General features: G+C 42.8%; 2 protein-coding genes across 9 annotated transcripts in view; one reads left to right on the top strand and one right to left on the bottom strand.

The window, feature by feature from the left end:
• Window positions 1–14,223, top strand: part of LOC108267667 (rho GTPase-activating protein 21) — a 104,829-nt gene extending 90,606 nt beyond the window's left edge. For all 3 annotated transcript variants that reach the window (XM_053684390.1, XM_053684388.1, XM_053684394.1), the window contains 9 exons: window positions 167–322; window positions 2,399–2,477; window positions 2,598–2,671; window positions 2,937–3,026; window positions 3,217–3,342; window positions 3,600–3,641; window positions 4,059–4,164; window positions 7,245–7,276; window positions 10,105–14,223. In XM_053684390.1, the coding sequence (XP_053540365.1) occupies window positions 167–322; window positions 2,399–2,477; window positions 2,598–2,671; window positions 2,937–3,026; window positions 3,217–3,342; window positions 3,600–3,641; window positions 4,059–4,164; window positions 7,245–7,276; window positions 10,105–11,631 (2,232 nt within the window). In that variant the 3' untranslated portion in view covers window positions 11,632–14,223. The remainder of the gene's footprint in view (window positions 1–166; window positions 323–2,398; window positions 2,478–2,597; window positions 2,672–2,936; window positions 3,027–3,216; window positions 3,343–3,599; window positions 3,642–4,058; window positions 4,165–7,244; window positions 7,277–10,104) is intronic.
• A 1,291-nt stretch (window positions 14,224–15,514) lies between these two features.
• LOC108267341 (rho guanine nucleotide exchange factor 4) overlaps window positions 15,515–26,136 on the bottom strand; it is a 133,074-nt gene continuing 122,452 nt past the window's right edge. For all 6 annotated transcript variants that reach the window (XM_017471406.3, XM_017471621.2, XM_017471545.3 and 3 more), the window contains 9 exons: window positions 24,202–24,381; window positions 23,687–23,881; window positions 22,556–22,735; window positions 21,465–21,697; window positions 21,058–21,187; window positions 20,188–20,319; window positions 19,007–19,250; window positions 18,116–18,193; window positions 15,515–16,200 (listed from right to left, as the gene is read on the bottom strand). In XM_017471406.3, coding sequence (XP_017326895.1) covers window positions 16,043–16,200; window positions 18,116–18,193; window positions 19,007–19,250; window positions 20,188–20,319; window positions 21,058–21,187; window positions 21,465–21,697; window positions 22,556–22,735; window positions 23,687–23,881; window positions 24,202–24,381 — 1,530 coding nt within the window. In that variant the 3' untranslated portion in view covers window positions 15,515–16,042. The remainder of the gene's footprint in view (window positions 16,201–18,115; window positions 18,194–19,006; window positions 19,251–20,187; window positions 20,320–21,057; window positions 21,188–21,464; window positions 21,698–22,555; window positions 22,736–23,686; window positions 23,882–24,201; window positions 24,382–26,136) is intronic.

Raw genomic sequence — 26,136 nt, 5'->3', positions numbered from 1 at the left:
CATGCCAAGAAAGAATTTCACTGTGCTGGAATGTATATGTTACACCGTTAAGGTATAATGATGAAATCAGCTAATGTTTTATTGACCATGTGATCTGATTGGAAAGCGTGTGTGTGTGTGTGTGTGTGTGTGTGTGTGTGTGTGTGTGTGTGTGTGTGTGTGTTAGTTTGTACCCCTGATCGTAGAGGTGTGCTGTAAGCTCGTAGAGGAGAGGGGTCTGGAGTACACGGGGATTTACCGAGTGCCGGGGAACAATGCTGCCATCTCCAGCATGCAGGAGGAACTGAACAGAGGCGTGGGAGAGATCGACGTTCAGGAGGACGTGAGTCTCACCACCACATCAACGCCTACGATTATTCATAATACCATTATTCTTGAGACATCATTATTACAAACATGACATATTTATATGGTCTGCTCTTATGTAGCGCTTTTATCCAAAGCGCTTTACACGGTGTCTCATTCACCCATTCACACACACACACACACACACACCAGTGGTAGCAGAGCTGCCATGCAAGGCGCTAACCATCGGGAGCAAGTTGGGGTTCAGTGTAAAGTGTAACGACAATAGTAACATTTACAGGACGGAAATTAAAATATATTGAACAATTGTATAATTGTGTGTTGATAAATATCTAATATTTTTTTTCTGTGTCATTTATATTATTATATACCTGCATGCTTTGTGCAAAAAAAGATTAAAGAAAAGAACATATTAATAAATAATTGAAATGTTAATGTTTACATCGATGTGATGAATAGATTTTTTTTTCATATAATATCTTATTAAATAGAATTAGCTTTAATTAAAATATATTTAAAATATTTAAACATAAATAATAGAATAATATAAAATCTAGCATTAACTCTTCACTCCCTATTAAATGTCTGATTTGTGGTCATTTTTAGTTATTGCACATAAAATGCAAATAAACGGTGACTTCTTCTTCTTCCTCTTCTTCTTCTTCTTCTTCTTCTTCTTCTTATTATTATTATTATTGAGATGTTTAATACATTTTCATGTTAATTAATTGACTCATATTACCACCAGTGGGAGCCTTATTTATTTGTTTATTTGTTTGTTTGCTGTGTTTGATTTATTGTATAGGCAAATTATAAATCCAGTAATAAATCATTGTGTTATTATTTGAGTAATAATAATAATAAAAGAAGAAGAAAAAGAAATATAGCTGCGAGCAGGGGCCAAGCACCAAAGAGGCTAAATGAGGAGCTAAACAAGCATGGCAGGGAGCATCAAGACCAACTGTAAAAAAAAATAATAAAAATTTTTAGACATTTGTATATGATTTTAGGCAAAGTGGTTGAAAAGTCACAAACACAATGATTTAATTGCTTATCATGTTTGACCAAATTGGTGATGTGTGGTCAGGCTGGGGCGTCAATGCCACTCACACGGTTTGGTGTGAATATGCCAGAGTGCTGCAGAGATACAGCCTCAGATTCAGTTCAGATTCATATTTGTTGATGTATTTAATGAGAATGGTTTGGTCTATTAAAAAGATTTGGATAAGTTTTGACTGGCATGGTCTGAAGATGATCCGAATCGAATTTAGTGAAAATCAGGCCAACGGTCTAGGAGGAGTTAAAAAGTTGGTTTTCAACAAAATTCAAAATGGCGGACCGTAAGTTCGATCGACTATGGCATAATCGGTCCCATTGTTCTCGGCATGGCTCACGGAACCTGTCAAGACCACTTCCATTACAATATGCAAAATTATTCCAACACTATTAGCACATTTTTAAATTTCATTATAATTTTTGACCACAAGGTGGTGCTGTCTCGAAACTTCTTAAGTTTCATAACGATACGCCAACGTGTTTGGAAAATGGAGCATTTTAATACAAAATTCAAAATGGCCGACACTCTTCGTCGAATTCGCTGATGTGCCATAGGGGAACAGTTGGGTCGATCGGAAAGCTTTTGATAACTTTTTGCCAGCACGGTCTGAAGATGATCTGATTCAGCTTTGGTGAAAATGGGATGAACTAGGAGGAGTTTGAAAAAGTAGGTCGTCAATGGACGTCATGTGGACGGATGCAGTCGAATCGTCTTGAGCCATCAATCAGAGGAAAATAGAATCTTGTTTCTTACGGTTTGATCGTTATTAGCATCAACGTGAGTGCAACTTTGAGCTGTTGGTGGCGCTAGAGGGTTTGACATACAGACTCCATGCTAATGTCGAGACTGTCCTCTATCTCACTGCCAAATTTCATAACTTTCCCACAAGCGGTCGTATGGGCTTCCGTAGACTCGAGTGGAAGAAGAAGAACGAACACTGACGAAAACAAGCCTCGGGCGCTAGGAATTAATGATAATTCCTTTTTCAGTCTGTATTGTTTATTCATTTATTTCACCTCCTGTGTCGCTTCACAGAAATGGAAGGACCTCAATGTGATCAGCAGTTTATTAAAATCGTTCTTCCGGAAGCTTCCTGATCCTCTCTTCACCAACGGTAAGAATCCCAACTCATCACCCCACACACACACTGAGTCTTATAACAGTCTATTAACGCACTACATTATGAATGTGACTGACATGTGTGTGTGTGTGTGTGTGTGTGTGTGCTCGGTAGAGAAATATGGAGACTTCATTGATGCGAACAGAACAGAGGATCCAGTGGAGAGGCTAAAAGTACTGAAGAGGCTGGTGAGTCCACGCCCTCCTTCTGAATTTGATTATTTCAGTATTGAAATGGAATTATTCAGTATTATTCACCGGGCTTCAGGTACGTTTGTGTAAAATCAGCGTGTATTGAGTTGTGGGAAACGTAACCGTTAAAAACATTTCTGAACATCCACGGGTTCTCCGCTGAGTGTTGTTGGTGTGTGTTAGAGCTGTGTGTTGAATATCAGACAGGTGATAGATATACACTCGGTCATAGTCAGTGCGGTTTTGTTTCGCGGTGTTCCAGCTTCACGAGTTGCCGGATCATCACTACGAGACGCTGAAGTTCCTCTCAGCTCACCTGAAAACTGTGGCTGAAAACTCTGAGAAGAACAAGGTACACGTCATCTCACACTTCCTTTGATCATATATATATATATTGCATATTTATAATATATTTATGTATTATAATATATATATATATATATATATATATATATATATATATATATATATATATATATATATATATATATATTACATTTGTATGTTTATGGTGTGTGTGTGTGTGTGTGTGTGTCTGTCAGATGGAGCCACGGAACCTGGCCATCGTGTTCGGTCCCACGCTGGTGCGGACGTCTGAAGACAACATGACACACATGGTCACACACATGCCTGATCAGTACAAGATTGTGGAGACACTCATTCAACATGTAAGATACACACACACACATACACACACATGCATACACACACACACACATATACGCACACACATGCATACACGCACACACACACACATACACACACATACACACACACACACATACATACACACACACATACATACACACACACACACATACACTCACACACACACAGACACACACACACACACAGACACACACACACACACACACTCAAGTTTTAACTCACGTGTACTGTAACCAGCTGTTCTTGTCTTTTACAGTACGACTGGTTCTTCACTGATGAGGGAGAAGAGGAACCGGAGGTGTGTAGAACCTACAAACCTTTAGATAGGCAGGCGGGCTGACGGACTGACTGACTGAAGGACGGACTGAAGGACGGACGGACAGAAAGACGGACTGAAAGACAGACAGACAAAACGTTGGATGAACTGACAGAGTGAGACAGACGGATGGATGGACAGACAGCAGACCAATAGCTAGACACAGAGACAGAATGATGGATGTATGGACAGACAGCTAGACACAGACAGAATGACGGACGGACGGACAGACAGACAGACAGACAGATAGCTAGACACAGAGACGGATAGATAGAATGATGGATTGATGGATGGATAGACAGAGACAGACAGATGGCCAGACATAGAGAGGAACAGAATGATGGATGGATGGACAGGACAGATTATCATTTTTCACACTCCATCCCTCTTCCCATGCAGACGGTGGTCCAGACAGAGTGTGCAGTGGAGACGCAGCCCATTCCCAACATTGACCACTTGCTCACCAACATCGGCCGCACCGGCGTCTCTCCGGGAGAAGTGTCAGGTAACGTGTCCCATTGGTCCACAGCCTGTAGGAGGCGGAGTCTCAGTGTTACACCCTCTCACACTGTCAGATACACTGTTTCTGCAGACATTAGAGTTCTGAGTGTAGCGTAGTGTAGCCTGTGTGCAGAGAATACACCGGCTTGCCTCACCATTTCATTAAAGCAGCAGTGTGGAACTCTGGCGCCCCCTGGTGCGTATGTGGTATAGCAAGAACCTTGACCTTCCTATATAAATATATATATATATATATATATATATATATATATATATATATATATATATATATATATATATATATACTGTGCTGTGGATTAATCTGGGATGTAACAACAGATCTGATCCAAGCTGTGTACACTTAGCAATAACGTCTGTGTCAGAAGCTAGCGATGCCTAGGTGTGCTAGAGGTGAGCATGTGCACGTTTCAGTCGCATCGACATAGTGTTTGTGGCATCAATCAGTGATAAAGTATGACATCTGACCACACAGCTCTGACTAAACCAGCAGAGCAAGAATGATTTTAAAGCATTGCTAATTGCTAATGCTAATTTTTAAAAAATAAAAAGTTCCATACTGCAGCTTTATACATAACTGTGAACAAACTGCACTCACTGTTGTTTCTCTGCTATTTTGCCTGTCCGAGTTTGTATTTATGCCTTATTCGGATTCTCTGTCACCAGTAATCTGATTAATCCTCGCTCTTTTCCACACTCGCTCTCTCCACTGAGCTTTCTCACGCTAACATGGCATGATCTTTCTTTACAAGTGCCAAAAACAAAACAAAACCAAACAAACATCCGAATACTCAAAGAGCGTGCTTGCCAAATGTCTGATCCCTCTGTCCGTAGCCCGGCCGTGTCGCGTCTCCTAAGGCCATTTGCAGCATTTCACACAATCCTGATCTTGACACAGGCCAAGTGGGAGGAGTCTATCACGCGGTGATGTCACTGATGGACTCGCTAATGTCCGTGATGGACAGATGGAGCTGTAGGAAGAAAGAGGACTGTTGCCCGCACTGTAGCTGCCTAATCTGCAGGAACCCTCGCTTCCTGTGAAAGGGGGGGAAAAAAGCGATGAAAGAAACAGGGGCAGCAAAAATCGAGAGCCAGGGGAATGCCTTTCTCTTGTCCCCTTTTCTTGTTTTCTTTCTCTCTCTCTCTCTCTCTCTCTGTCTCTGTTTCTCTGAATGCTGACCCAATGGAGTCACGGCACGGTAATGCTCCTCTGCTCCTGAACCTCGCTTGCTCATACCATCTGTCACCACAAATAAAGGGGTGTGCAGGGGGGGCTCGGCTCCCGATGAAGAAACTCCACTTGGAAGTAGAGTTTGAGAAAATGATCAATTCTTTAGTTATCTTTTCGTTTTTGTTTTTTCTTAGTGTTGTCTTTTCTCCGTAGCTAGCCCCTCTCTGACCCCTCCCCCCCGTCACTTCTCCTCTTGGTTGGTTCCATAGTCATCCCTGTTGTTGCCATGCTACTGTTGTCATGACACCACCTCCTGCACTCCATCAAAATATAGCCTTCTTCTTATTCTCTTTTGCTCGTGTTCTCTTCTGTTGTCACCTCCCCAGTAGTAGTGTTTACGGGTATTAAAGCTACAGATGTGAAATTTCAGGCTGCTGAAGGAACGCCTGTTTGTAGCTGCTATAACATAGCCGAGACCAGGAACTTCCACTTCATTAAATGTAACTATAAACGGGTAAAAAGTACGACGTGTCATACTTGAATTAATGTTGGAAAATTGCTATTGTCTAAGAGGAATAAAACACGTCAAGATTGGAAAATAATCAACTTTGTCCTGGTAACAGGGGCTCTGCTTCATCACACCAACCTGTCGTTGATTATTTTACTAAAACAGTATGTCCTGAAATGTTTTTTTTTCTCCTTAAATAAGATTACACATAGTGCTTATCTAAATCTCCACACAACAGTGAAAGCTGAGGATATTATGAGTGAAGGGAAACAGATTGTGAGAAGGTGCAGAACCCTGAGGAACACCCTGAGGAACACCCTGAGGAACCGGCCCAGTAGAGGATAAACTCTACGTTGGGTGTTATTTTGATCCTTATAACTTGGAGTATTATTTTCTTTGTATGTTTTATTTCTTATTATTTTCTCTGTAAGGAACAGTGTGGTCAACACTTACCCCAGATTCCTTCTTCACTCTTTATTCGTTTTCTCTTTGTACTTAGTGGTTTTGGTAATTTTCTAATAATTATGGTAAAGTGCACGCTGCCTCAAACACCAGAACTGCCACATCCCACTTGCATGGCCCTTCTTGTCGTGTCTCCACAGCAACAATCAATACCATGATGACTTATCAAAACTAACCTTCACTGCTTTGATGTTGGCTTCCTGGCTTAATCATGAAAAACCTTTTACATTCACACGTTTGTTTATTCATTAGTTGTGAGAGCGGGGAAAGTTCGCCCCCTACTGGAGGACATGGACCTGAGCGTAACACACTGTGCTGCTCACTCATTCATGAGCCCTTCACTGCAGAACCAAAAGTCCAGGGGGTGGAGTCAGACCTGATCTAACTCGTACTACCTGGGCGGAGTCAAACCAAAAGTCCAGGGGTGGAGTCAGACCTGTTCCTGCTCCTCCTACCTGGGCAGAGTCAAACCAAAAGTCCAGGGGGTGGAGTCAGAACTGATCTAGCTCATATTACCTGGGCGGAGTCAAACTAAAAGTCCAGGGGGTGGAGTCAGACCTGATCCAGCTCCGACTACTTGGGCGGAGTCTGGGGGTTGAGAAAACTCATTGTATTTCATGCTGGATAAGTGTGTTTGTTCTGTTCTACAGCATCTCATGGGTTAAGGTTTAGGGGTTAGGGGAGGAGTTGGATCAGGTCCAGCTAGCTCCACCCACTAGACTATTAGTTGTGTAGTAATGATTCATCTCTATTCATCTGCATGCGCTCGATCCATTTCCCCCCTCTCTCACCCTTTATCTCGTCTTACACAGTGTGCTATGCTCCCTGTCCTGCCTCAGTATTGTCTCATTATTGTTTTTGGACTGAGTCAGCTCATTGATTTTATTTATTTCCTTACGCACTCTCTCTGTTTCTTCCTTCACAGATTCACCCACTAGTGATTCGGCCAAATCGAAGGTGAGTGCGAGTCCGATTTCGAACTCTTTCTTGAACACAGTTCACTAAAAAATACCCAAATTCCCTCTCGAGTTAAACACGAGCAGCTCCGACAGACGGATCAGAACCCACCGAGACCTGCTTTCTGCACACGTCACGCTTGCTAAAAGTCACGACTGCCTGCTGCTGTCGACCGATGCGACGCATCCATGTCATACATGATTATACTGTGCTGAACTCCATCCGGCTTTCGGTGGCTGTGTTTACATGCAGAGCTTTCCACCAATCCGAATGAATTCATTCCAGCTGTAGATTTCTAATAAACCGGCCAGTGTGTAGGCAGTTTGTGTTGATATGCACGTGACGTGAAGGCTGATAACGCGTAACGCATTTTTAAATGATTTCCACCTCAGAGGCAGAGAGAAGCAGAGAGAAACAGAGAGAAACAGAGAGAAACAGGGAGAAACAGGAGGAGCAGAGAGAAACAGAGAGAAACAGGAGGAGCAGAGAGAAACAGGAGGAGCAGAGAGAAACAGAGAGAAACAGGAGGAGCAGAGAGAAACAGAGAGAAACAGGAGGAGCAGAGAGAAACAGAGAGAAACAGCGAGAAACAGAGAGAAACAGGGAGAAACAGGAGGAGCAGAGAGAAACAGAGAGAAACAGAGAGAAACAGGGAGAAACAGGAGGAGCAGAGAGAAACAGAGAGAAGCGGAGAGAAACAGGGAGAAACAGGAGGAGCAGAGAGAAGTAGAGAGAAGCGGAGAGAAGCAGGGAGAAGTAGAGAGAAGTAGAGAGAAGTTGGGAGAAGTAGGAAGAAGTAGAGTGAAGTAGGGAGAAGTAGAGTGAAGTTGGGAGAAGTAGAGAGAAGTTGGGAGAAGTAGGGAGAAGTTGGGAGAAGTAGAGAGAAGTTGGGAGAAGTAGAGAGAAGTTGGGAGAAGCGGAGAGAAGTTGGGAGAAGTAGAGAGAAGTTGGGAGAAGTAGGGAGAAGTTGGGAGAAGCGGAGAGAAGTTGGGAGAAGTAGAGAGAAGTAGGGAGAAGTAGAGAGAAGTAGGGAGAAGTAGAGAGAAGTAGGGAGAAGTAGGGAGAAGTAGGGAGAAGTTGAGAGAAGTAGAGAGAAGTTGGGAGAAGTAGGGAGAAGTAGGGAGAAGTTGAGAGAAGTAGAGAGAAGTTGGGAGAAGTAGAGAGAAGTAGGGAGAAGTAGGGAGAAGTAGAGAGAAGTTGGGAGAAGTTGGGAGAAGTAGGGAGAAGTTGAGAGAAGTTGGGAGAAGTAGGGAGAAGTAGGGAGAAGTTGAGAGAAGTAGAGAGAAGTTGGGAGAAGTAGAGAGAAGTAGGGAGAAGTAGGGAGAAGTAGAGAGAAGTAGGGAGAAGTAGGGAGAAGTAGACAGAAGTAGGGAGAAGTAGGGAGAAGTAGAGAGAAGTAGAGAGAAGTAGGGAGAAGTAGAGATAAGTTGGGAGAAGTAGAGAGAAGTAGGGAGAAGTAGAGAGAAGTTGGGAGAAGTAGGGAGAAGTAGGGAGAAGTAGAGAGAAGTAGGGAGAAGTAGGGAGAAGTAGAGAGAAGTAGAGAGAAGTAGGGAGAAGTAGAGATAAGTTGGGAGAAGTAGAGAGAAGTAGGGAGAAGTAGAGAGAAGTTGGGAGAAGTAGGGAGAAGTAGGGAGAAGTAGAGAGAAGTAGGGAGAAGCAGAGAGAAGTTGGGAGAAGTAGGGAGAAGTAGGGAGAAGTAGAGAGAAGTAGGGAGAAGTAGGGAGAAGTTGGGAGAAGTAGGGAGAAGCAGAGAGAAGTTGGGAGAAGTAGGGAGAAGTAGGGAGAAGTAGAGAGAAGTTGGGAGAAGTTGAGAGAAGTTGGGAGAAGTAGAGAGAAGTTGGGAGAAGTAGAGAGAAGTAGAGAGAAGTAGAGAGAAGTAGGGAGAAGTAGAGAGAAGTAGGGAGAAGTAGGGAGAAGTAGAGAGAAGTAGGGAGAAGTAGAGAGAAGTTGGGAGAAGTTGGGAGAAGTAGAGAGAAGTAGGGAGAAGTAGAGAGAAGTTGGGAGAAGTAGAGAGAAGTAGGGAGAAGTAGAGATTGTGAGCACAGTAAAGTTGTTCAGCATTTCATATTTGTCCCACATTCTGAAACAAAGGCTCTCGATGTTGACAATACCATAAAATGCGCACATTACCCACTGCTAAAGCAGATACAGAATTCCTGTACTCATCTACTAATGTTACCAAACCCCGTTTCGGAATAACACGAGAAATAAAAGTTTGATCAGAGTTTTCACCCTTTTATTTTTACAATATTAGATGCTGAACTTCAGCGTGTTAGTTTTATGCCTCACGATGATTTGGAACCGATTCAGATGTTTCAGGACAGTTGGACCATTTTCCACTAGTCAGAGTAATCAGACCTGAAGGTGTACACGACTATTACACTGATATTTAATGGATTATTAAAATGATATTGACCCTCCTTGTTCAATTGGACAGAAATTTCATTCGGATTGGACTCCGGCGTTTTTTTTTTTATTCCAATTGAGCTCTCGTGCGGATTATGAACGGATTATTGCGCTGCATGTAAACACGGATAACGGTGAATCGATGGTGTCACTGCTAGTGTTGCTGGTGTGCTTTATGAGCTCTGGCACTTTTCACTGAGACTTTTCTCTTTTGACTCTGTCTTTCTTTTATTTGAGCTGATTACAGAGGAGCAGGTGGAGTGGTGTTGCAATGGCCACAGCGGTTAGATCTTTGACTTCCTGCTCTTAATGCTGCTCTCAATGCTGTTGGTGCTTTCTCATCTTGTTCTTAATCATCAGTCTTTCCTCATATATTTGTTTCTCCTTCTTCTCCTTGCTCTCTCTCTCTCCACCTCTCTCAGGGTTCATGGGGGTCGGGGAAAGACCAGTACAGCCGCGAACTGGTCTCCTCCATCTTTGCTGCAGCTAACCGCAAACGCAAGAAGCCCAAAGAGAAGCTGCATGCTAGCAGCTCCGATGATGACCTGGATGCTGTTTTTATCGAGAGTGAGCTGCAGAACCCGAAACAGATAGAGCCGGATTTATCAGGAGACTCACATGATGGGAATGAACCTGAAAAAACACCCAAGGGGCGCAAAGAGCACAGGAACTCCTTCTTCTTGAAGAAACCGTCTCCCTCTAAGATCTCTGAATCCCAAAAATACTCTACACTGCCCAGTCTCCGCCTCCGAAATCCAGCCCCTTCCAAAAGCTCCACATCCGAACCACCTTCTCAGGTGGAAGACCTTGGCGCCACGAACCCAGGAACATGCAGATCCAGGAATCGGTTGAGAATTTGGGACATAGTATTGCCATCTGCCACAGATCTACCTCCAACCGGGTCTGTCGGAGGATCAGCCACGGCAGAAGTGAGCTCTATCACTTCGGATTACTCGACCACCTCCTCCATGACTTTCCTGACGGGGGCGGAATCGAGCGTGCTCAGTGCGGATTTGCAGAGCCGGGGCGGAGACGAGGCCGACGACGAGCGCAGCGAGCTGATCAGCGAGGGACGACACGTGGAGACGGACAGTGAGACGGAGTTTCCTGTTTTTCTCAGAGGCACGACGACTCCTGTTACCCCATCCGAGATCGTCCCTAGAAAGTCAGAGTGTACTAACGTTCAAAAACCTTTAAACCGCTACATCCTGGCTTCGCAAAAGCTGACGGCGTTCAACACGTCCAAGAGGCGGTCCTTGCACCAGAAGACGGACAGCGAATCGTCGTTAGAAGTCGGAGCCGGGCGAGAGAGCGAGAGGATGAGCCGGAGCGAACCGAGCCGTCTGTCTCGCGTTCTGGAAGCGGTGAAAAAAGGCCGTTCGGTGGGAAGCATCAGCTCCGCCTCTTCCTCCTCCCACAGCCAGGCAGAGCCAACAAAGCGCCTGAGTATCACCGAGAGGTTGAAGTCCCACTTCCGCTCATCCGCAGACGATATGTTTGGTATCGGAGGGCAGAAAAACAGCAGAAAGAAAGAGAAAAGAGTCCGTCGGAGACACACTCTGGGTGGGCAGCGGGACTTTGCCGAACTCGCGGTCATTAACGACTGGCGTGAACAGGGTGGTACCGAGAAGGGGGCGGAGCTTTCAGACGCGGACCGGCTCAAACTTCAAAACTCGAGAGAGATTTCCATTCGGGACTGGATCACCCGCGAGCGTTGGCATCCTGGGTCTTTGCGGGCTGGTTCACAGGGGTCAAAGGTCGTGACGGGGACCGATGAAGGTTCGAGTTGTCCTGCTTCTACGCTAAGTCGCCAATCCAGTCTGGATCAGTTGAACGGGGGGGAACCAAAGTGCAAAGGCAAAGCCAACTTGAACTCGGGCGCCGATGCTCACCCACATAAACTTTCCGGGGCTCAAGTTGTGCGCTCGCAGTTCTACCAATGTCTGTAAAAAATGTCTGCATATGTTTGTGTGTGTGTGTGTGTGTGTGTGTGTGTGTGAAACAAATGAAAGTGAATGAATGAATTAATGTTCATAGAGGTACTGCACAATATTTTTTATCCTTTTAATCCCTTCACCTCTTTTTAACAAAGTATATATATATATATATAAATATAAATATATATATATATAAATATAAATTGTATATATCTATATGTGTACAGGCTCATAAGAGGACTAACTGGAGTTAAATGTATCAGATTTGAATCGTAATCTCAATTTTATGGATCAAAGTGGCTAAATGTTCCCTCTTGTAGTGGATTCGCCAAGACACGTTTGGGATCAGACTTTTGCATCTTTTCGTCATTTTTTCACGTCGTTGCTAACGAGTAAGAGAAATCTCTCATAAATCCCCACGTGATAAAGTCATTATTTTACAGACTGTGACTCCAAGTGCCTGTACAGATTTAGCCGTATTTTACCTTCTATAAAACGAGCATAACTGAATCGTGTCTGAACTGAAATGTTGGTAAAGAGTGCGTTATATCCTGTGGGAAAAGAGGTTTTGCACGTTTTTCTTTAGTATAAAGTCACTCTAGTAAGCGCTAGCCCTTTTCTCCAACTGAAACCAAAATAAAACTAATATATAGACACGTCTATATACGAGAAGCGACGTTTCCGGGGGGCGTTTAGGTAAGCTACCAAGTTCCTAGCATGGGTACAGCATGCGTACGTTACGGTCATGTGACCTGTTAGTGATCAAATGCAACAATAAGCACTTATAATGAAGGACAGAACAATCAGTCCCGTGTGGATTACTACAGACGTCCTCTATTAGACATACTGAACAGGGACATGTAATCCCGTCTGAACAGTACTTAAGAAAAATTTCCGGTTGTCCAAGATGGCGGCCCCCGTACTATTCCAGTGTCCAGCTACATGCTGAAGTTGAGTACATGTTTATAATTACCTGTAACGCCACTGAGCCACATCAGAACGTCTGTAGATGCAGAGTGGAGGAGGTATTTTGGGGGAGATAGATAGACGACGTTTCCCATGGCACTCCAGTGCGAAAAACTAAAGATGCAAACGTCTCACAGCACATCTTGGTCGATCGACTACATTTGTGGTGAAGGTGAAATGGTTTACATTTGTTTTTGTTTTGTTTTTGTTTTTGCTGAATTGTTAGAAGACATTACTGGAAAGGACGTCGTGGTCAAGGTCTTCTCTTGAAAGCCCAGTAATATGAAGTTTTCCTGTTGATCTTCAGCATTAGAAGATAAAAAGAGCATACGATTCAACCGACGTTGCTATCTTACCACTAGATTTCTTGATTATCAGTCATGTTTTAGCCCTCCAGCGTGTGCAGAGTAAATTAGAGCATTTTGGTAAGGGTAAGGACTACAGAAGGAGACAATACCGCACTAAAATATGGTGACACTAACGCTACGTTCGCACTAGCTAGTGCTTGTGTAGCATGTTTGTTTGTCGCTTGTGGGTGTTTTTTATTTGACATTTTTTTAAGTCCTGATGAGAAATGTTCTCAGCTATACATAGCTTCTACATCTGACGAGTTAAACACCATTTAAATCCTCAGTGTTTTGATTTACCGTCATGTTACATGCTAGCTTCCTTAGCAGGTTAGATTAGCAAAGCGAGCTAAATGGACATGCTCTCCAGGGGGCGCCAACAACTTCCGCGATTTCCTTTTTAGCGTGTTAATGTCTCTTAACCACCTCTTAACGAGAGGTCATGTAGGACAGGACAGTTCAAATCTCACTCGTCAGGATGTCGCTTGCTAGTGTGAACGTAGTGTGATGGGACAGACACTAAACTAGATTACAATAGTGTGAGTGTTTAAAGGACAAACATTTATGTGGAAAAAAAAAAAAAGTCCTAAAATATCCAGTTTTTTTCCTGTACTTTAGATTATTTTTTTTATATTATTCTGAAGGAAGTCCACGTCAGGACTTGTTTTCTGTGCCGTGTGCTGTAGGAAGCAGGTTTTTGTTGTGGTTGTTGTTGTTGTTGTTGTTGTTTTTTACAGTGCAATGAAGCAGCCAGCATCACAAAGCGAAAAAGTGAGAATGAAGTCAATTTATATTTCTATTTATAGGAATATAAAAAAGTCAGAGCCTTTATACTGGTAATACAGGAAGTTCTAAGCATTAAAGTCACACAAAGTCATGTCTGTCTGTAATGAAGTGCCTCGTAAAGCTAATCTCTGGAACAGGAACCTTTTTTTTTTTCTTTTAATGAACTGTTGCTCTTGTCGAATATTGCAAGGTTTTTTTTAATCACCAACTCTGCGATCTAGAGTTTTGTAGGAAACGATGTGACTGCAAACCAGTGCTTCCAGTCTTAACTCATCTTTCATTCTGTTACTGGTCCATTATATATATATATATATATATATATATATATATATATATATATATATATATATATATTTTTACATGCACATGTTGATGTATTCAGATGGTAATGTCTGGGTCTGAGAAAGTATGTGTGCATGACAAACAGATGCATGTGTGATGACCAAAATGCTAAAACGAAGAGAGAGAAGGTTAAAAACACTGGAAATAAATCGTCTTTTTTTGAGCCCGGGTCTTGTGTTTGCTTGTTTCTTGTTTAAAAGCTAAAATGTGAGTTGGCACAGCTGTCCAGTTTAATCTGAGTCAGGTCAGGTTAACAGCTGGCCGTGACGTATTATCGCATGAGAACAAGACAACTAAGGAGTGATGATTGCACAGTGCCCCTAGTGGCGTGGAGAGTGTGTATTAAGATGTGCCTTTATGGCCACGCTTTAATTATCTCATTCTCTTGCATTACTAAATCATGGCCACTCCTTAATTATCTCATTCTCTCCAGTGACTAAGTTGTAGTCAATCCTTCATTATCTCATTCTCTCCAGTGACTAAGTTGTAGCTGCTCCTTCATTATCTCAGTCTCTCTATTGACTAAGTTGTGGCCAATCCTTAATTATCTCATTCTCTCCAATGACTAAGTTGTAGTCAATCCTTCATTATCTCATTCTCTACAGTCACCATTTTGTGGCCACTCCTTCATTATCTCATTCTCTCCAGTGACTAAGTTGTGGCCATTCCTTAATTATCTCATTGACTCATGTTACCAAGACATTACCGCTCCTTAAATATCTCATTCCCACCATTTACCACGTCATGGCCACCCCTTAATTATGTTGTTCCCTCATGTTTTGAATTTATAACTGTACTTTAGTATCTCATTCTCATCTCAGTATTACACTGTGAACATGACCTGTTTAACATGAGGATTATGGGTTCTGTTCATAGAAACAGCATGTAATGAAAGTAGCTGAAAATGAAGTCATCATCTTCCCCGTCCATCCATGGGCGGCAGTAGATCATCAGCTACACCTCTCCATTAGTGACCAGAATGGTGCTGGTTCAAATCCCACGATTCTAATATGGTGTTTTTCCACCATCGTGGAGCATTTAAAACGAACCGGGAAAATGCCACCTAAATGAGGAGCTGTGAGTGAAGTATATTAGCTAAACATATGGGCTAGCTCGCAGAAAGCTGCCTAAAGTGAGAGCCTTGAATATCGCAAGGTGACTATAGTTACACTTAGAAGCCAGCACCCTCAAACACTTTTACATTTTAATATAAAGTGATTGTGGTGCTCGGTTGTGGGGGGGTGCTGTATTTTCGTTATTCCAGTGAGAAAGCAGCAGTTGTGTGTTGCTAGGGGAAAAATAAACAAACATGGTGACGTATTCCAGAGTGACATTGCCGTGACCTTCAACACTCTGCTGCAGATAAAACTGTCTGCCAAGAGACGTGTGAATAAACGTAATACGCCACGTTTGATCAACAACAACCAACATTAAACATCAGCCCATACATAAACTCATGAGGAAGTAACTGTAATAACTCTTATTTACTTTTTCAGGTGACAAGGAACAAACTTAAATATGAAAAGCAAACTCATCTGGCACTGTGTACAATTGGCATCTGCTGACATGGAGAAAAAAAGAAAAAAAAAACACCACCAAGTTAGTGATATTAGTGTGTACAGGGGCTAATCAGAGCTCCAGGAAATAAACGACTCCCAAAAAAAAAACCCCCCCAAAAACAAATATTGACACAGTCCCAGGGAGCCAGTCACCAAGCCTGACTGCAACCACCTTAATAAAGTGCTTTCTCCAAAAATCAAACACGGTTACAATAAATCTGTGGAGCGGTCTGTACAACCACGGCGATGGAATAAAAAAACAACAACAACAATAATAATAATAATAATAATAATAATAATAATAATAATAATAATAATAATAATAATTAAAGGAGGATAGAAGGGTAAAGTTCAGGCACAAGCTGAGAGCTCCTCTCTCTCTCTCTCTCTCTCTCTCTCTCTCTCTCTCTCTCTTGCACTCGTTCACTTTTTGAAAGGCGTCAGTCGGCCGATGTTGTGCCAGAAGTTGGAGCTCTTGCGTTTGGGCTCGGCCAGCATGAAGACCTGCTGCTGCGGGAGGCTGGTAGGGAGCGTCGGGTGTTTCTGCCGCAGCAGGAAGTCGTAATAGGGCCTGGTCACGGCTGAGGGAAGAGAAACACACGATCTCAGGAGTCTAGACTAGGAATTAATCCACGTTTCCTACAGAGATGTATACAGGGTGGCCCAAAAGTCTCCATACACAGGGAGCATGAACACCTTTTAGCAAAATGTTTCATATTTAGTTTAAATTATACAGATAGCCTTTAAGAACGCCTTTGATAAAAGAAGAACGTAACTGAAATCTCAAGTTCTCACGGCCGGATCGGGAAGCTGCTGCGAGGTTGCGATGGACTTTGACAAGAAACACGGCGACCGCATCACACACGTGACACTGTCGACAAACGTATTAACGGACCGAGAAGAAGTGGACGTCCAGGAGCATCTGCTGACGAAGGCACAGCCGACGTGCTGCTGGCAAACATAGTCCCTGTGTATGGAGACTTCTGGGACATTCTGTATTATAGCTGATGGCGACTGAAATTAATACACACCTCTAAATATAGACAATTATCCAACATATTCTAGTGTCCGATGTTTACTGCAGTGCATTTTCAATATAACTCATCTAATGTAGCTCGTAGAAACCGTGAAATATTTCCAAACATCCAACATCTTCCTACGGGGAATGAAGACGAGGTTAAAATCCTGCTGTTGGAATTTTTTTTCATTTAAACGCGAAGATCTGAATTTCAGCGTTTTGAATTTGCATCGTATCATTCATAACTGGAGTTTGTGGTTTGTGAGTGAACTAAAAGCTGAAGCTGAATCACACAATTAAGGGCGTGCAATTCTCTATTTCAAATTTCATATGAAATACGTGCATAGTCGATTTCAGAATAAGCATCAGGGCACCTGGCAGGTAAGAGCAGATGACCGAGGACACAGGATCTCTCACAGGGAAGATTCCTCTCCTCTTTTAATACAGGAGATAAAGTAAAGCGCTTTTAACAGTGGACATCGTCTCAAAGCAGCTTTACCGAAGTAATCGATCTTACATTTTGAATAAGATTCATTTAGAGAGGGGCGCTGTGTGACCCAGATGAGGACGGGTCCCTTCTGAGTCCGGTTCCTCTCAAGGTTTCTTCCTCGTATCATCTCAGGGAGTTTTTCCTCACCACCGTCTCCACCGTCTCGCTCGATAGGGATAAACTCACACGCTTAAAATCTCCATCCTGTGTTTATACGTTTCTGTAAAGCTGCTCTGAGACAGCGTCCGCTCTTAAAAGCGCTACACGGATCAAACTGAACTGAATTGTGTTCCACCGATTTCACCTGCAATTACCCAGATACTATATATATATATATATATATATATACACTTGTGAGCGTTTATAAAATTGTTTTTAAATATATATATATATTTTCTGTTCTTTCGACGTAGCACCCAAAGAACAAATTTGCTGAAAATATTTATAGACTTTAAATAAATTTGCTAACTGTGAGGAAAGAACACAAAAAACTGCAAAATGATGTAAAAAAAAAAATTTCTTGTAAGTGTTGGAACTTTACCGAAGAAACAAAACCATTGACGGTATTTGGCAGAGGCCCTTCTCCAGAGTGACTTACCTATCTCAGTTCTACATCTGAGCAGAGAGGGTTAAGGGCCTTGCTCAGGGCCCAACAGTGGCTGCTTGGCAGTGCTGGGGTTTGAGCTCCTGATCAGTAACCCAGAGCCTTTAACCCCTGACCCACCACTGCCTCTGCCAAACCCACTTATTCTTGGGCTGAAACACGGTCATTGCTCCAATGCAAAATGAAAGAAGCTCATTTCAGACCCCAGACACGTCCCGGCTGTCTGACGTTTATCTGATTATCTCTCTTACAGAATCTTCCGGATTCAGCGACGACTAGATGCTTATCGTTAAACGAACACAAACGTATGAATAGAGGTTATACGTAAACATGACCTAGTCACGTAGAGAGCTGCTGAACCATGTGACAATAACGGAGTCTGACCTTTGGGCTTGCCAGCTGGATGGCTTTTACAGGCGTTGAGCATGGCCTGTTTCTTCTGCACCTCGGTGATGGAAAAACCTGCCGTGGACAACAGGAGAGGAGAAGAGAGTCGCGTCAACGCATTTTACACCACAGCGCTCTTGAAAATCACACGTTTCTAATATCCTTATCGTTTCTATAGCAACAGACCGTTCAGAGGGACTCGTACGGCGGACGCGCCACGTAAACGCATTAAAGTAATCGTCGGGGTAAGGAGAAACATCTTTATTTACCATCGACGGAAGGAGTCTCCAGTGTCAGCGCTTTGTCAGAGGTAAAGCTGGAACTTTAAGTTTAACGACATCTTCGGGACAGACGAGTTTACGCTTCTTTGCGGTTTCTCGGTAACACGACTAGCTGCGTCTTATTAACTTTAAACGACAGGGCTGGTGAGGGAATGACCGTTTACAGCTGCGCTAACGTAAGTGACAACAGGGACTTGTTTCATGGGCTTTCCACAACATTAAACGTAAATATAAGGAGATGTTCTTTAATTAATAACACTATTAATTTGTTGGCAAGTTGCTGTGGTGTATGAGGAATAAAACACTCAGGGGCGTGTTGTTATAGGACAGTAATCAAGTTTGGGGTTGCAACAGTAACGCTGCTTCAACACACCACTTCACTGTTGATTATTTTACTAGAACAGCACGACACACAGTGGTTTATTCCTCACTTCATAAGATAAAAATGATATAAATGATATCCTACTCAGTGCCTGGGCCCCGGGTGTGGTTTATACACTGTATTGTATTGTAATAAAACAGAAGGAAGAAATAAAACTACTTCACAGGTTTGTACTGATTCTGTAGGAACACATTGTGTGTGTGTGTGTGTGTGTGTGTGTGTTACCTGTTTCTCGGTCATGCTGCACTTGCTCCCTCTCGTCTCTGAAGGCTCGGAGCCAGCGCTGTTTCTGTTCGGGTTTTTTAGCACACAGGAGATGGAGCTCGTCTCCACCGAGCGAGCGGAGCTTCACCGCGTTCTTCACGCTCACGTTCAGCTCCCTGTCCTTCCCGTCCTCCACATCCAACACCTCCATCTGGTCCATGTCCATCCTGCCCTTGTAGTACAGGATGTCCCTGCGCAGCAGATCCTGAACCAGCAGCGAGAAGAAACACGAGCAAGAAGCGAGTGTCAGGGAGAGTTCTTTACCTGATCTTACACAGATGTAAAGCAGGAAGATAAAATAAAAGAAAGCACAAAGCCCACACTGTACTCCGAATACGTTTAGTAAGTTCTGCTATTAAAACATGAGGTCTATGGAATATGTACGTTGATTCTTTTTCCTATAAGAACAGAACATCCCCTAAGCGGTTTATTCCTCATATACCAGAACAATATGCTGACAGTTCCGCAAAGCGTAAACTCCTCTGTCCCGAAGATGTCGGAGAACGTAAACATACAGCTTTACCTCTAACTGGTACAAACACAAACGCTGACACTGGAGACTCCTTCCATTAATGTTACATAAAAGTCTGCTTGCAGAAAAATTCACCATGTCAACGACTAAAAATCCGTTGATGTCGAGCATGCGCTATACAGGTTGATATGATCGAGCTGTTGCTATAGAAACGATAACGTACTAGAACGAGCACATTGTGCTGCGGGGGTTTCCTCCGGGTACTCTGGTTTCCTCCCCCAGTCCACAGATATGTGTATGTGTCTGTTTTGCATGAATGGGTGTGTGAGTGTGTATGCGATTGTGCCCTGCGATGGATTGGTATCCCGTCCAGGGTGTACTATGCCTTGTTCCCGATGCTACCTGGGATAGGCTCCAGGTTCCCCGTGACCCTGAAGGTTAAGCGGTATAGAAAATGGATGGATGTTTCTTAAAGCACCGGAACACATTTATTACGGCAACCACTAGGACACAGTAGCTTACTGCAATAGGATTACTAGCTGCAGTTCACCCTTTGGCCACAAGATGTCACTGACATGCACAGTGTTAAAAAGTTTGGATTAATAAAGTTTTAGATTTCGACCATTGAGGACTGGGTTTAAAGCGTGACGGTGTCTCTTTAAGCACTCACCTTTTTACAGTAGACCATCTGGTGGTTGAAGAGGAAAAACATGCGCTGCTGGCTCTTGGCATGAGGTGGAGAGATCTTTGTGAGCTCTCCGGAGTAGATCAGGTCCGAGCTCCTGCTGAGGATGTCTTCACCCTGACACACACACACACACACACACACAAACAATAATTTACACAACAGCATTGTTGAATTCTGGATTCTGATTGGTCAGAAGGTGTTGATTACAGCGGACGTTCCACAACATTACAACAGTAATTGTTCTAACTATAAACTTTAATAACTATAAACAGATAAAAAGTATGATGTGTCATTCTTTAGCAAATGAAAAATTAGGAAAATAATCCGTTCTCAAGCGTTAACTGTAACTCCACTCATGTTACATAAAGAATAATAAAGTGGTTAATACGAGTTTCTCTTTTTCTCTTCAACATCTTTTCCCTCATTAAAAAGGACAGGAGCTCTTCATTAATAAACATGAGCATGCTAATTTAGCTTTAGCTAACCTAGTTCAGACTTACCACTCGAGTAAGATTTCAGTATCAGAGCCGTGATTTTACATCAATTTCTCATTCTTTTATTTTAACAGCAGCAAAAACCTGTACAGTGTACAGTATATTGTTACCATGACAACTGTGAATATGTCCAGTACTAACATTATCTAAGTTAAGGAGCTACCTAGCTTAGCATGTAGGTCCTGTGACGAGGTTAATCGAGCTTATTGTATTTATTCACACCTATACTACCGAGCTCATATGTAGCCCCGCCCCCAGTGTAGGCTACGTAAGTACCGAGGCAGGTTCTGTTTGAAATACAAAATGACAAATTTCATGTAAATACAGTATAATAAATAATACATGAACATTATATCACCTCCCAGTCCTCGATGGAGCTCTGCCACTGAGCGATCTTATCCACGTTCTCCAGACGCCGCTTTCTCTCGTTAATCAGCCTGGCCACGTTCTTCATCCCATTTAAAGCTGCCTCCACGTCTTTGTAGTCCCTAGAAAAAGACAAATTCATCATGCTACATCAACAAACACTGTTTCACATTCACTGAGGTGAAACATACTGTATGTGGCTTTATGTTTATAGCTTATTTTTGGTATAAATATTTTTTTTCCTCTGTGCTTTTACTAATACAGACGTTTTATTACGCTAGGTATGAACAAATTCATTCGTAATTCCTTCACAGGGATGTGTGTAAGGGTCACATGTATCAGATATGTTCACTGTGCTTGTGCTGACCAACGAAATCGACTCTGATATCTACTGCATACCTGTGCTGGGGGTTGGTGTACTTCAGTAACTCGGCCAGCTGCAGCGGGTACTTGCAGATCTTCTGGACCGGAGTGAGGAGGAAACCGTCCAGAGAAATGTCAATCATCTTCTGCAGCAGACGGCAGGCCTCGAAGAAGAACACGTACTTGTTGAGCTTCATAAGCTTGGAGAGCTGGACGCAGGCATTCGGGTGGTTGTTACAGTACTCCGAGTAGATCTGGAAATCTGTTTGCTAGAAAACCACCAAGACAAGACGACAATAGAGATTAAGGGCATCGAAAGGACAGCGGCACCAATGATGAAAGAACGTCAGTGATCAAGTGGATCAAATGAACCCATGGGATCAGTGATGACAAAAGTAAGATTTCATCAGTGATAAAAAAAAAAAAAAACACCAAAGGCAACATGCTACCACTGATCAAAGACATCAAAGCCAAAATTCCATTGCCCAAGGTTCAAGGATATCACATAATGATGAAGTCATCATCAAAGGCACCAAATATACAGTTTCATCACTGATCAATCACATCAAAGGTAAGATGCCGTCTCTGATCAAGGACGTCCAAAATTGGTTGTGGCCAAAATGAACACATTTCTGATCATCCTCATGTTTTGCTGATGGTTGCTATGGTGATGTCAATGACTTCTTGAAGGTACTACTGGCAGATGGTGACACATGAAATAGTCTTGCTTAGTCTAGTTTGATTACGGCTAGAGGATGATCATTACACTGATTACAATGAGGTGGCTTCTGGAAGTGTCTTGGGATTAAACTAAACTGCAGGGCCATGAAGAATTTCATCCATCCATCCATGCATTTTCTGTACTGCTTATCCTACAGGGTCGCGGGGAACCTGGAGTCTATCCCAGGGAGCATGGGGCACAAGGCGGGGTACACCCTGGACAGGGTGCCAATCCATCACTGGGCACAATCACATACACACTCACACACCCATTCATACACTACGGACACTTTAGACATGCCAATCAGCCTACCATGCATGTCTTTGGACTGGGAGAGGAGACCGGAGTACCCGGAGGAAACCCCCGCAGCACGGGGAGAACATGCAAATAATTTTTTTAAACATACATGCTCTAAAAAGCAGGAGCCAATTTCACTGAGATGAGGTTCGTCCTTGTTGAACCGCTTCTCCAGACATTTCAGGAACTTCTTCTGGAACCGATAGATGTCCTCGATGTTTCCGAAGATGGTGCACAGCTGATCTTCTGTGAACATGTCCATGCGCTTCCGGCACTGTTTGATGTAACCCTACAAAGATCACAGGGAGTCAAACAGAGGGCATTAAGTTGGACCATTGGGGTCAAATGAGTCCAGCAAAGTTCATGTGAACAGATCTAAAAAAGACTTAGGACAAGGCATCAGTAAACACAAGAATCACTGGAAGTCACTAGGTCTCTTCTAACCCTTCGGATACAACAGTGAGCAGTGTTGGGAAAGCTAATGATTTTCATATGAGGTTAAGAAGTGGCAGCGATTGCTCCTCCCAACAACCCTATTTTAAACCGTCTCATACTAGTATGCATTCACTAGAAACCCTGTACTGTATATCAACATACGTTCGCATTATTTACAGCAGATTGAATAATAAGTGAAAGACAGGTCCTGACTTGCTGGAGGGTTTCGCCCCTATATCAGGGATCCTCAACTCTAATCCCTTGAACAGATTTCAAGTTTCCCCATTGATAGCATAGTACAGAGCTAATCAAACCCTTGATGAGCTGGATTAGGTGCGTTGGTATTTGGACCATGGCAGTACCACTATGGTGTTGTGGGTGGGTGGGAAGGGTGAGGGCTAACATGTCTTCCCAAAATTTCATATCCAGGTAGCATCATAGTGAGCCAACAGGCATTTTAAAACATGACAAGAAAAGATGAGCTAACCCATCCATCCCATCAAAAGAGGGTTCAAATGGGATTTAAACTCACCAAATTCCAGAGCGCCAATGGGCAATTTGCTTAAAAGCCTTAAAGCACTTAACCTCCAATTGCTAAGCTTCAAATTCTTCTAGAAAAGCTTCATCTAGCACCATGAACAGCTCCTTTGTTTATCCATCTGGGGAATCCATTTGAATACATCAACAGCGGATTTTCCTTTTAAAGAAAGTCTAACCCTTATGGGGAAACCATGAACCATTAACTACCAATGAACCCTTCTTTCTAAGCGCCAGTGAAGCTCCTGCTCTCATTGATTGATCTGACCTCACAGATGTCCTTCAGGTGTTTGATGTAGTCCCTCTCTGTGCTCATGATCTCGTTGATGACGTTGGTCCTCATCTGCTCTTTGCAGGGAAGGCCAGGTCCGAGGAGCAGCCCAACCCCAGAGCTCTGCTCCTCCTGAGCCTCTTCCAGCTGTGCCAGGTAATCCTCCATCGGCTCATCCTGGTTCACGCGCAACTGAGAGAGGACAGGCAGGGTCAAACAGGGTCAAACAAGGCTTTTCGGACAAAGAACAGTTTAGCTTTTCAGTTAAAGTTCTGTTTTACTTCCTGTCTTCAAGATTTAATCAGATATTCAGCTCCTGGAATTTTCTATATGCTGTTGTACACAAATGAGCATCATGTCTGTAACATACATTTTTAACGTGCATTACAAACCAACAAGTGGAGCGTGTCGGAAAAGGCGTTCTTTGTGTTGTTCCACTGTTAGTTAAATTTTTGATGTAAAACAGAACACAAGTGCTGAGTAGAATTGAAAATGAATGCCAAACTCCTCACTCTGACAAAGCTGGCTGGAAACCAGCCCTCGCTGTCCAGGATGCGTCCCCACCACCACTCCTTGTTTGTGGCGTCCACTACTTCAATGACGTCTCCAGCCTTGAAGCCAAGCTCCTGATCGTCCATGGTGACGTGATCCCATAATGCCTCGGCATACACCACGCTGCCATCGCTGATCAGCTGCACACAGAATAGGAGAGAAACTTGGTCGTCATGAACGCTTACTATTCCGTTCCTCTTGAGTACTGTTAGTACCTTTCAATTTGTACCAATAAACTGTCTCACTTGTATCTTATCCTGTTGCCCCTTTGCTGCTGACTTGTATATGCAAACCTGTAGCTTTAATGCTCATTCCCTTGTTCCGTACACCTCTTGGTAACATGTTAGCCTTGTCACCCTGAGTCTTTACTCTTGAGTCTGGCAACAATTCTTGCAAAAGCCCTGATAAAATGACTTTTTTTTTTCAATTACAAACTTCAGATAGACTCTGAATCCAAACTATAAGCATTTATTCTTGGTGTTAGTCCACATTAGGTCATGTTCACTCCCATTATGAAATAGTGTGTAATTACAGCTCTGTAATAAAGAAATGGAATTGGATTCCTGCCAATCCAATAACTCTGCCTTCTGCTTACAAGTATATTACGTAAGGAATAAAACACTCCACGTCTTGCTTTTACAGGAAAGTAAAACATAATGAGTTAATGTGATGAAGCAGAGTTACCATGCCAAAGTTGATTATTAAATTGTTATTTGGAGGACGGAGATTGTTGGGATATCTTTGCTATGGCAGGACATCATCTGCGTATGCATATTTGTTGCACACTGGCCGCACGATGTCATCTGTAGAGTCAAAGATGCAAGATAGAAATAGAACTATGGGATATTTTATGCCATTTCTCTCTCTCTTATCAATCCATCATTAAAGAGAGGGGTTTGTTGCTAGGCAACACACCTGCATAATTTTGCCTGTCCATGACTTTCAGTTGCAATGCTTCAGTTTCTGCCAGTATGATGTGGGGAAATGCTAACCAACATCACATGAATTCATATATACACACTCCTATATATGTAGAATTGAAACTACTCTGAAAGCAGAAATGCACAGTCACATGCACCAAATCCACTTCCTGACTGAATCCCTGCTGCCAGTGTAAGGACCTTTCTGAAATGTCATTACCCCAACTGAAGTTAGTAAGATAAGCCTTTAGAGGCCTGAAGAATCATTAGCAAAGGCATTAGAAGCATCACATTAATCTAAAGGAATTGACATACAATGCAATTTCCTTTTCTAAACACTTCTAGCACGGGACTAGCTGAGATCCAGACAAGTCAAGGGGGCCAAGACCAAGTCAAGATCACGACCATAAAATCTTTTTCAAAGCCAAGCTTTTACCTCAGCTTGCTGGCTCCATTCATGGATTGTTCCAATGATTAAGCTGTTTCTAGAAGAAGGATTTATTTTTTGTTAAACCGTGTGCAATGCAAAAAGAAAAAGACAAACAAACATTTTTTTAAAAACTCGGTCGAGACCAAACCTTATTTAGTGAGACCAAGGCCCAAGACCGAGACAAGTCCAAGTAAAATGCCAATAAATCCAAAACAAATCAACAAATGTCTCAAGACTGTCTTGGACTCAAGTCCTACAGCCCAACTACAGTGTACACACCCTTCATGTTGTTATTGCACCTCGTAGAGATGAAGCGTTAATTTCTGAAAATGTGCACAAGTGGTGGTCCATCAACCGCAGCATACATGTGGCAGCCATCTTGCATACACTAACACATACTTAAATGCAAGTAGGCTTAAGAGTCCTCATAAGTAGTTCTCATAAGTTCCTGGCTAATAGTTTCTTCTCGTAATTTATTCATAAAACCCCTGAGAAGAACGTTTCCCAAGGAATTACCAAAAGGTAAGAAGAAGGGCGGAGTCGAC

Source organism: Ictalurus punctatus, chromosome 1, assembly GCF_001660625.3.
Source record: "Ictalurus punctatus breed USDA103 chromosome 1, Coco_2.0, whole genome shotgun sequence".
Taxonomy (NCBI): domain Eukaryota; kingdom Metazoa; phylum Chordata; class Actinopteri; order Siluriformes; family Ictaluridae; genus Ictalurus; species Ictalurus punctatus.
This window is presented reverse-complemented; position numbering and strand designations above follow the sequence as displayed.